Source organism: Hippocampus bargibanti, linkage group LG03, assembly GCF_051943395.1.
Source record: "Hippocampus bargibanti isolate YZ-2025 linkage group LG03, ASM5194339v1, whole genome shotgun sequence".
In the NCBI taxonomy this organism is placed as follows: domain Eukaryota; kingdom Metazoa; phylum Chordata; class Actinopteri; order Syngnathiformes; family Syngnathidae; genus Hippocampus; species Hippocampus bargibanti.
The window spans coordinates 1901406-1911595 of NC_142736.1; the positions used below are offsets into that span (position 1 = coordinate 1901406).

The 10190-nt window shown below is 39.6% G+C and overlaps 1 protein-coding gene across 3 annotated transcripts in view; it reads right to left on the reverse strand.

Annotated features, from left to right (window-relative positions):
- The window catches only part of rhpn2 (rhophilin, Rho GTPase binding protein 2), a 74115-nt gene that overhangs the window by 38463 nt on the left and 25462 nt on the right, over positions 1-10190 (reverse strand). For 2 of the 3 annotated variants that reach the window (XM_088991481.1, XM_088991480.1), the window contains exon 1: positions 2175-2363. In XM_088991481.1, coding sequence (XP_088847607.1) covers positions 2175-2240 — 66 coding nt within the window. In that variant the 5' untranslated portion in view covers positions 2241-2363. Of the gene's footprint in view, positions 1-2174; positions 2364-7669; positions 7841-10190 lie in introns of those variants that run through there. The other variant, XM_088991482.1, reaches the window with a different exon arrangement.

The following is a 10190-nucleotide window of genomic DNA, read 5'->3' on the forward strand; positions in this document are numbered from 1 at the left end:
TAGATCTTAGTTTTACTCCCTGGTGATTTCTACTATCTATGTGACTGCTTTATTTCCTGTACATGACGGTTGTCCATGTTAAGCGCTTTGTTATAGCTTCAGCTGTTGTTAAAGCGCTATATAAATCAATATGTATTGAATCGTATTGTATATCTAGAAAAGGTAGGCCGATAATATACGGTGGCTGCTTGAGAAAAGCTTTTAAAAACGTTTTTATTGCTTGAGAAAAACGTTTAAAAACGTTTTTATTTAATTACAAGAGATTAGCTAGTTTATTTTGATAATATTCTATTCAAAATACAGTGATACCTCAGTTTACGAACCCCTTGGCTTACGAACTTTTTGGTTTACGTACGTTAAATTTATGAAAATTTTACCTTGGCATACAAACTATTTTTCAGGATACACACGTGGCTGCTACAATGAGTGATGTGTCGTTCGCAGACGAGCCCGTTCTCCTAATAGAAAATGGCAGCCCGTTTGTTTTGGTCCTCTATTTCCCGCCCCCAGTCTTCGGTTAAAGCCACGTGATTGGTCAAGATCGCAGCAGTGGGTGCAGGAGGGTTTAAACATTAAAGAGACAGGCAGGCGACAGAGAGCGAGTGAAAAAAAATGGATAGAAAACAGTGAGATTTGGACTTGTTTCAACTTTGATTTGAGTTCAAATGCAGAGTGTGGACTGCAAGGTTAAAATTCGCTTCAATCAGGCTCCACAAACAACCCGCACAAGCCATCTGTACACTTGATTCAAAAAGCTATTCACCCAGCTAAACAGAACACAATTGATGAGGAACTAATCTTAAATGCATGAATCCTTCCTATGCAAACTCGTCTCCCTCGCTTCCCACTTTACACTGTGTGTGTATTGAATATTAGATGGGCTAAATATTCTTTTAGAATCATCTCCACCGGGCTTTCATTGGAATTTCCATCCACTTCCCATTTCCTGCCAATCACATCATTCATCTTATCAGCCAGGGCAGCCCACCCACTCCCATGCTATTCTTGAAGCAAGCAGTGAGAAAACACACACACACACACACACACACACACACACACACACACACACACACACACACACACACACACACACACACACACACACACACACACACACGCGCGCGCGCGCGCGCGCGCGCACGCACACTGAAGTGCGCGCACACACGCACACTCGAGTGATGGGAATTCCAGCTCTTTTCAGAGAGCCGGTTCTTTTGGCTTGTCTCACTAAAAAGATCCGCTCTTATGGCTCCCAAATGGCTCCTCAGTTTGTTTGTTGATTTTTTTTGTTGTTGCTTAAATTAACTAACTACCAAAAATCAGGTAAAATTATGTGAAAAACTAATTACTCATGTAAAAAATATACTACTATATCAAATATTTTTATTGATATGGCTCGATTTATATGTGCACAGAGAGCATCCACTAACTTTCACTTTCCCGGTGATTACTCTGGTCTGATGATCATTTGTCACTAATTTGCTTTTCATATTAATAATGCTATCATATCAACGAGTAAAAAATATCATAATTGAATAATAATAACAGCATAAAGTGATAACATTTGTCCACTTGTCTACACTAACGTCCCCTTCTCCTCACTGCTGCGTGTGTCTGTAATCCCCCCCCCCCTCCTCTACCACAGATATCGACCAATCACGTGCGGCTTTAACCGAAGACTGAGGGCGGGGAATAGAGGACAAAAAAGTTGGCTACCATTTCTGGCTCCTTGTTCGGAACCGGCACTCTTTGTTCACTTCAGAGATCCGGCTTTAAGAACCGGCTCGTTCGCGAACGACACATCACAAACACACACACCTGAATATGACATTGCACAGATTCTTGTGAATCCCATGATTGTGCTCGTTGTTACTTGTTTTTAACCTTTTGTAAAATCATTCTCCCATAAACAAACCGCTATGATTGCTGAATTTTACTTTTAAATTCAGATATGTTTCTCGATAGAACTAGCCATGTTCAAATCCGATAGGGTCCTTGAATGCAGCGCGTCTTACAAGTTCTGCAGCCAACACTTGGATAACACGTTTCATTAAAAAAATAAATAAAACATATATAAAAAACAAACAAACAGCAAGTAAAAATGCTATTAACTGACGGAAGTAGCGTGAGGGGACATATTTAAAATGTTTGTTAAAAAAAATCGGAAAACTCACCTTTCGGAAGTACTTGTCGTCTCCTCGACTTTTCTTGAGACCGTTTGGTATAAGCGCGTCCGTCATGTTGGAAGAAGGGGGAAAACGCCAATCGATGTGATCGAATTTGTTTGATCAGAGCAGTTCGGTGGCGATTTGTCAACAGGTGAGTCTCCGCTCACCTCCGAACAAGTGTTACGAGAAAGTCGCTTCGCAAAAAAAACACACTGAGCTCTGCTGATGTAAGCCCCGCCCACTGGTGACGACACCGACAACGGCATTTTTTCGGAACCATTTAATGAATGTAAAAGTTTGTTAAGGAACGAAGTGATGCAATCATAATTTTTATGATGATAACACCAATAATAATATGAATATTACTAAAAAACGTACCCGTTTTTCGTCTTCTGGCAGGCGACAGTAATGCGCATGCGCAACATTCACATCATTCACAACGGCTGATTTTTTCCATTTCCAGATCTTGCTCAGGGATGTTTGCGATACCGGAAGCTAGGTGGTACTGTAGCCCAATCTCAAATCATAGACATTTATCTAGAATTTTATTTGATTTAGCTTTTCTCACAAAGGTTCATTATTGTATCTTTGACCTTTTTCTCGGGTAAATGGGCTTTTACCTGTAAAAGTGTAATAGTATAGCACTTTTCTTCAAGGACTTCTAATTTCGCCATCAACACGAAGTTTTCAGACCAAACAAAGTACTGCAAAATGCATTGTGTGTCGCTTTCTCCGTCAGGGGGCATTCCAAATGTAACGTCACGTGTGTTTTGTTTGTTTTTTTTTGCTATTAAGTAGCCTCCAAAAAAATCTGCAGTTACAGTAAATGTCTTAATTTAAGCAGCCAGCCTGCTTTCATGATGACGACACGAGCATTCTTTCTTTTTACCTTCGACCAAAATAGAAGCAAATTGTGCACCGAGCCGAATTGGCCACTAGAGGGAGCTAGAAATTCTCGGTTCACACAAGCAGGTTGGCTTCCATTTTCGAAATGCAACTTTTGCAAAAGTAACGATGCAATTTTAAGCAAGTGTCGATCCAGTCTAATAATGTTTATTTTTAATTTGTATATTTAAAAAAAATCACGTTTACAAGTTCCAAATAAATTTAAAAATGACGTATGAGTAAGAATAGTTGTTAATTTGAATCACAATCAGCTGCTTCGGAGGCAGCCACACAGGGGGGGGGGGGGGGCGCCATTTTGACTACTTGAATCTTGAATCTATTTTATGACTTTAATGGATAACCGTTTTCAAGTTGCGTGATTGGGATGTCTTCTTTGATGTTTGCCACAAAAAAAAGATTATGTCATCAAATTCATATTTATAAAATTGAGGAGACCCCCAACACCCTCCCCATATACCGTAAACATGCCCGCTTTCCTGAGCTGCCAATGGGTGTCATTATTTTAGGAAATCAAATACAGTGATACCTTGGCTTACGAACTTAATTGGTTCCCAGACAGTGTATAAGGCGAAAAGTGTGTATCCCAAAAAATAATTTCCCACAAGAAACCATTAAAATGAGAATAATCCGTTCCCAGGTCCCCATAAAACATAATTTTCAACTAAATAAGCCTTAAAACTACACAAAATATACCTTATTTTGTGTTTAATAAATGTGCTATGGTATTATAATTAAAGGAATAAGTTGTACTTTATCATAAAGTCATTTTATTGACCTTTGTGATGGTCGTTGATGGCTTGATGGAATGAAGTGGCCGCTTTCATCAGCATTAAACACTTGATGAGGAACGTGGCCTTCTTCTTTCACCATCTTGAGGAATGATCCCTTGTAGGTGCTTTCGCTGCGATAATTTTACCTTGTTCCTCATCAATTGTGTTCTGCTTAGCTGGGTTAATAGCTTTTTGCATCAAGTGTATGGATGACTTGTGCGGGTTATTTGTGGAGTCTGATTGATGGGAAATTTAACCTTGCAGTCTACACTCTGCCTTTGAACTATCAAAGTTGAAACCAGTCCAAATTTCACTGTTGTCTATATATTTTGTCACTCTCTGTCGTCTGCCTGTCTCTTTAATGTTTAAACCACCTCCCCTCACTTCTGCGTTCTTGACCAATCACGTGGCTTTAACCGAAGACTGGGGGCGGGGAATAGAGGACAAAAATGAGTCGGCTGCCATTTTCTTGTTAGGAGAACGGGCTCGTTCGCGAACTACACATCACTCATTGTGGCAGCTCCGTGTGTATCCCGAAAAATAGTTTGTATGCCAAGGTAAAATTTTCATAAATTTAACGTTCGTAAACCGAAAAGTTCGGAAGTCAAGGGGTTCGTAAACCAAGGTATCACTTGGTTTCTCAAAACATTTGAGTTGAAATAAACCATCAGGAATACTTAATGTGGTCGTGGTGTTTTTTTTTTTTTATATTGTTATCGGTTAGCATGATTTTTTTTTTTTTTTTGTAGCAATAGCGGTGTTACGAGTGGAGCGTGGAGTTCTGCCTTTTTTCCGCTCATTTGTCTTTGCACAATAGCGGCACAGAGACGGCTGAGAGTGCATCGCCTCTCCAAGTACAAGTGGGGGGCACAGAGAAGGCAAACAAAAAAAAACAAAAAAACCGTTTGCGACCCTCCGACAGGAAGCGCGGCGGCGACGGAGGTAGCGTTGCCATGCCGCCGCCGCTGACGGCCGGCAAGAACTCCGGCTCCCCGTGTGGTAACAAACCACAACAAATCCAGGGAGGCGGCACAGTGAGAAAGCATGAAGAGGCGGATGACGGAAAGTCGGGAACGACGGCCTTTTTTTTCAAGATTTGTATGAATGAGGCGGATGGTAACACATACAGTGATACCTCGGCTAACTCTGCTAACTCTACCATTGCTACCATCCATTCACAACTAATAATAAGAAATAATAAGAAATAATAATAATAATAATAATAATAATAATAATAACCCATTTAATTTCTAAGCGCCTTTCAAAACTCGGTCAATTTACAGTCACAGGATCATTTTTTTCTGCGGGTGAGCAGCGGCAGCAACATGCACTAGCGTTCACTCAACACAGATGTAAGCTAGCTAGTGAATAGATAGCTAATAGCTAGCGAATAGATAGCTAATAGGTAGCGAATAGATAGCCAATAGCTAGTGAATATTTAGATAATAGGTAGCAAATAGATAGCCAATAGCCAGCGAACAGGTAGCCATTAGCCATTGTATTGTATTTTGGACAGCTGTAACTCAAATAGATAGAAAGCTAGCTAGCTAGCAGATAGCTAATAGATAGCCAGCAAGACAGTTATCTAACTAGATATATAGCCATATAGCTAATGAATAGCAAACTACATAGCTAGCTAGCTAGTCATATAGCTAATAGATAGCAAATGGATAGCAAATATAGCCAGCTGGGTAGCTAGCTAATAGATAGCAAATAGATAGCCAACAAGACAGTTAGCTAACTAGCTAGATAGCCATATAGCTAATAAATAGCAGCTACATAGCTAGCTAGTCAGATAGCTAATAGATAGCAAATGGATAGCAAATAGATAGCCAGCTAGGTAGCTAGCTAATAGATAGCCAGCAAGACAGTTAGCTAATTAGCTAGATAGCCATATAGCTAATATATAGCCAGCTACATAGCTAGCTAGCTGCAAATTTCCCCATTGTGGGACGAATAAAGGTTTTCTGATTCTGATAGCCAGCTAGCTAATAGATAGCAAATAGATAGCCAGCTAGGTAGCTAGCTAATACATAGCAAATTGATAAGAAAAGGGCTTGACTTCATTTCCACTTATGTCTGTTAGATGGTTAACACACAACGACCATCACAATGGTCAATCAAACGGCTTTATTATACAGTACAGTTTATTTCTTTAATTACAATACAATAGCACATTTATGACACAATAAATAAGGTACAGTCATACCTCAGCTTATGAACTTAATTGGTTCCCAAAAAGTGTGTGTAAGGCGAAAAGTGTGTCTTCCAAACGTTAATTTCCCATAGGAAACCATTAAAAATGAGAATAATCTGTTTCCAGGTCCACATAAAACATAATTTTCTACTGATGATGATGATGATGATTATTATTATATTATTATTATTATTATTATTATTATTATTATTATTATTATTTTTATTATAACAGCGACAAATCGCTCTTCTGAAATTACTCCAATAAACGCAACATGAATATATTCTTCATCTTTTAATGAAAGCGTAAAACACCACCTCCACACTCACACACACACACCGTGACTTTGTAGGTGAGCGTTTCATAAAACTGGCAAGCAGATTGTTTATTTAACAAATTAAAGTCTTTGACGGGTGCATATTTCTTCATTCATTAAACAAGGTTAAAAAAAAGAAGAAGAAAAAAGTGGTTTAAACTCATTCACTGCAAGAATTACAATTTAAACTGGAAAAGTTTGTAAGTCAAGACACCTTTTCCATATAAATGTCATAATTCGTTCCAAGGTCCCTCAAAATTCAGACAGAAATGTTTAATCTAAAGGCCAACCGACGCCTCCGGACAGGTTACGTCCATAATTTGTAAAATCACTTTAAATGACTTCTACGAAGCGTATTTTACAAAGATTCCACCGTGTATAGCTATATTTGACGTTTTAAGACTCACACTGAATATTCAGGAAGTTTTGTTTTCGAGTTGATGACGATGCCTGATGTGACGTCACGGAGGGAACGCCCCTGACCGAGAAAGCGACACACAATGCATTTTGGGTACTTTTTTTCGCCTGAAAACTTTGTGTTGATGGCGAAATTAGAAAGAAAACACAGAAATAACGCGATGGTGAATCGTTGTATGTTGCACCAAGACTACTATTTGATTCTAGTTGACCCAAATTCCCAGCAGACAAATCAGCCCATTTCCAACGGAGCTTGGGCGCCATCTTGTGAATTTTCTGGGACGCTACATTGGAGTCCTGATGGCTTCCTCGAATCGATGGCAAACATTTATGCTTTCCTCTTCAGAACTATTTGAATCATAGTCAGAACTGGATGAGTAACAAGAAAGCATCTTCTCAATCGAACGTTTGTTTGGAAATTTGCATACTCGGCACGGCAGCCAATCAGAAGCCTGTTTCGTGCTTCGGAGTGTACCGTGACTGTAAAGTGTACTTGAGAGTTTTGAAAGGCGCTTAGAACGAGGAGTCCACGTGGCTTATCGCTGTTTGCTTGTCACTTTTGCTTTATTGAATAAAACAAACGTTTGATTTGAAAAAAAATATATATATATTTTTTTTTGTACTTGAAGAAGTTGTCGGCCACCCGGGCCGAGACGTTTTGAAAGTTGTACACCCGACGTAAAAGTCGTACGACCCGGGCCTCCGGGCAGACGTTATTTCAAGCACTGTTTTAACATAAAATGAAATAATGTAATAAAACGATTCCCTGATTTTCATGCACTCACGTTCAATGGTGACTCACAATTCAGTGATTGTTGCAGGTCTCAAACAAGCATTTGGAGTTTTTTTTGGGGGTGGGGGGGGGGGGGCGGGGGGTATTATATTATTGACTTACATTGTGTGAATGTAGAATCTGCTGCTGCATTTGGTGGCTTCCTCTTTCCTCCTCTTCTCCCTCGTGCCATCTCACTGTCACACTGAAGCCCAGTGTTCCTGTTGCCCTCGCACCCCCCTCCTCTATTTTGGTCAGGGGAAAGGGGGAGTCTCCTTTCCGAAGGGGGTGACCCTGCAAGTGAATTGCGAGCTGGTTGGAATTCGCCAGATGTAACTTAGCCGTTTAACTCTTTGAACTCTACAAACACTTCCCTACTTACCAACATTCGAGTTACGAACAACGGTACATACGAACATTTTTTTGTCGTATCCATGAAAATGTTTCTTCGGCCGTCATCTGTACTTTTTTTTGAAGGTGTCGGATGTCAGCACGCTAGCCTCATTGTTGTGATGTTTTGGGGTCGAATTTTGGCTGTGGCCATTCAGAGAAAAAAAAAATATGCCGATTGATTTCATTGAAGATTAAAGGACAACCGACGTCACTTTTTTGTTTTTTAACGGACACCAGAAAAATGTTTTATAGCATCTAAAATACCCAAAACACGCAGTATGATATTTTTAGTCAAATGCAAAACACCATTAAAAATGACTTCAAGTGTCCAAAATCTGCAAAAAATTGAGCTGCGAATTGGGCATTTTCAGAAAGTCCCGCCCCCTTGTTCGTGACGTCACGCCAAGACGTCTTGCATTGCTGGAGAATCAAAACAATGGCTTCAGATTGGGAGAATATGCTTTCTTGTTACTCGTCCAGTTATGAATATGATTCAAATAGTTCTGAAGAGGAAAACATACATGTTTGCAATCGATTAAAGAATTTATTTGTGCCATTTTGAGGCAACATTGGGGGAAAAAAAGAGGCACAAAATGGCGACCTCCTGTGGCCACCTCCGTTTCCACAGGCTGATAAATTCCTTATATGGCACTTGGACGCCCTCTTCTGGCGGCTTTTGGGTGCAACGCGATGTCCCCAGACTAAGCAAGTACAACAAAATACATTGACGTGATGGAAGGATCGCTACAATGCATCTTTTTTTTCGGTCAGGGGCGTTCCTTTAGTGACGTCACGTACGGACTCGTCACCAACTCAAAAACAAGACTTCCGGAATATTCAGTGCGAGTCTTAAAAGGTAAAATATAGCAATATGCGGTGGAATCTTTGTAAAATACGCTCCGTAGAAGTCATTTGAAGCCATTTTACAAATTATGGACACAACTTGTCTGGAGACGTCGGTTGTCCTTTAAATTGGGTGGAAAGCAGTCAAATGTGCCAGCCGGAAGACGATTTGAATTCTGAAGTTGTTAACCAAAACAGAAGCATCTGCAGAGGCACCTCAATTCATTTGTTTAAAGGACAACCGACACCATTTTTTGGTTTCCTAACTGACATCAGAAAAAACGTTTTATAGCATCCCTTGTCCGTGACGTCACTATTGGTCACACACTGCCTTGCTCCAGAATCCAAACAATGGCTTCAGAGAGTTCAGATTGGGAGAAGATGCTTTCTTGTTACTCATCCAGTTATGAATATGATTCAAATAGTTCTGAAGAGGAAAGCATACATGTTTGCAATCCATTAAAGAAGTCCAGCCGTCTGGACTCCAATGTAGCGCCCCAGAAAATTGGAAATGGGCTAATTTGTCCGCTGGGAATTTGTGTCAACTTACACCTTCTTTATGTGTGTTACCGCAATTGGCTGCGACACACAACGATTCACCATGGCGTTATTTCAGTAGTTTTCCTTCTAATTTAGCGATCAACACGGTGTTTTCAGATGAAGAAAAAAAGTACCCAAAATGCATTGTGTGTCGCTTTGACTTTAGAAGTCATTTGAAGTCATTTTACAAACTATGGACGCAACTTGTCCCGGGTGTCGGTTGTCCTTTAATTGTTTAATTAAGGTAAAGTGTTGATTTGAAATATGAATAAATGTGGTTGGTATGCATTACTTCATCATAATGACTCAACCAATTATTTTGCTTCAATTTTGTCAATCAATTCAGGCATTATGGCCACCATAGGTTCTCCCCACACATCACCTATAAATAACCTTTTAAAAAAATACATGAATCTATCTTTTAACCTATCACTACGGACGTTATTGTAATACAAACATAATTAAATAATTCCGGATTTATATCATAATTATTCCGGATAAGCATGCAAATCCTTTTAGTTTGGCGGGTCTTTTTAGGGAGCTAAATAGAGATCACGTGATTCGTTTGAGGAAGGAGGGCGCTGCGCATGCGCAAGACTCACATCGCTATGAATGAAAGACCTGTAAATTACGTTTGTAAAAAAAATGTTTTTTATATCCTATAACTATAGGCATTATTGTAATATAAATATAAAGAAATACATTCCAGAATTATTTATAAAAAGAATTAGTCCGGATAAACATAATTGTTTAGCTAGGCGGGATTTTTGGGGGAACTCAATGGAGATCACGTGATGAAGGTGGGCGTTGCGCATGCGCAAACCTCTCACACTAGTATGTGGCTCATATGCATCGAGGACCTCTAAAT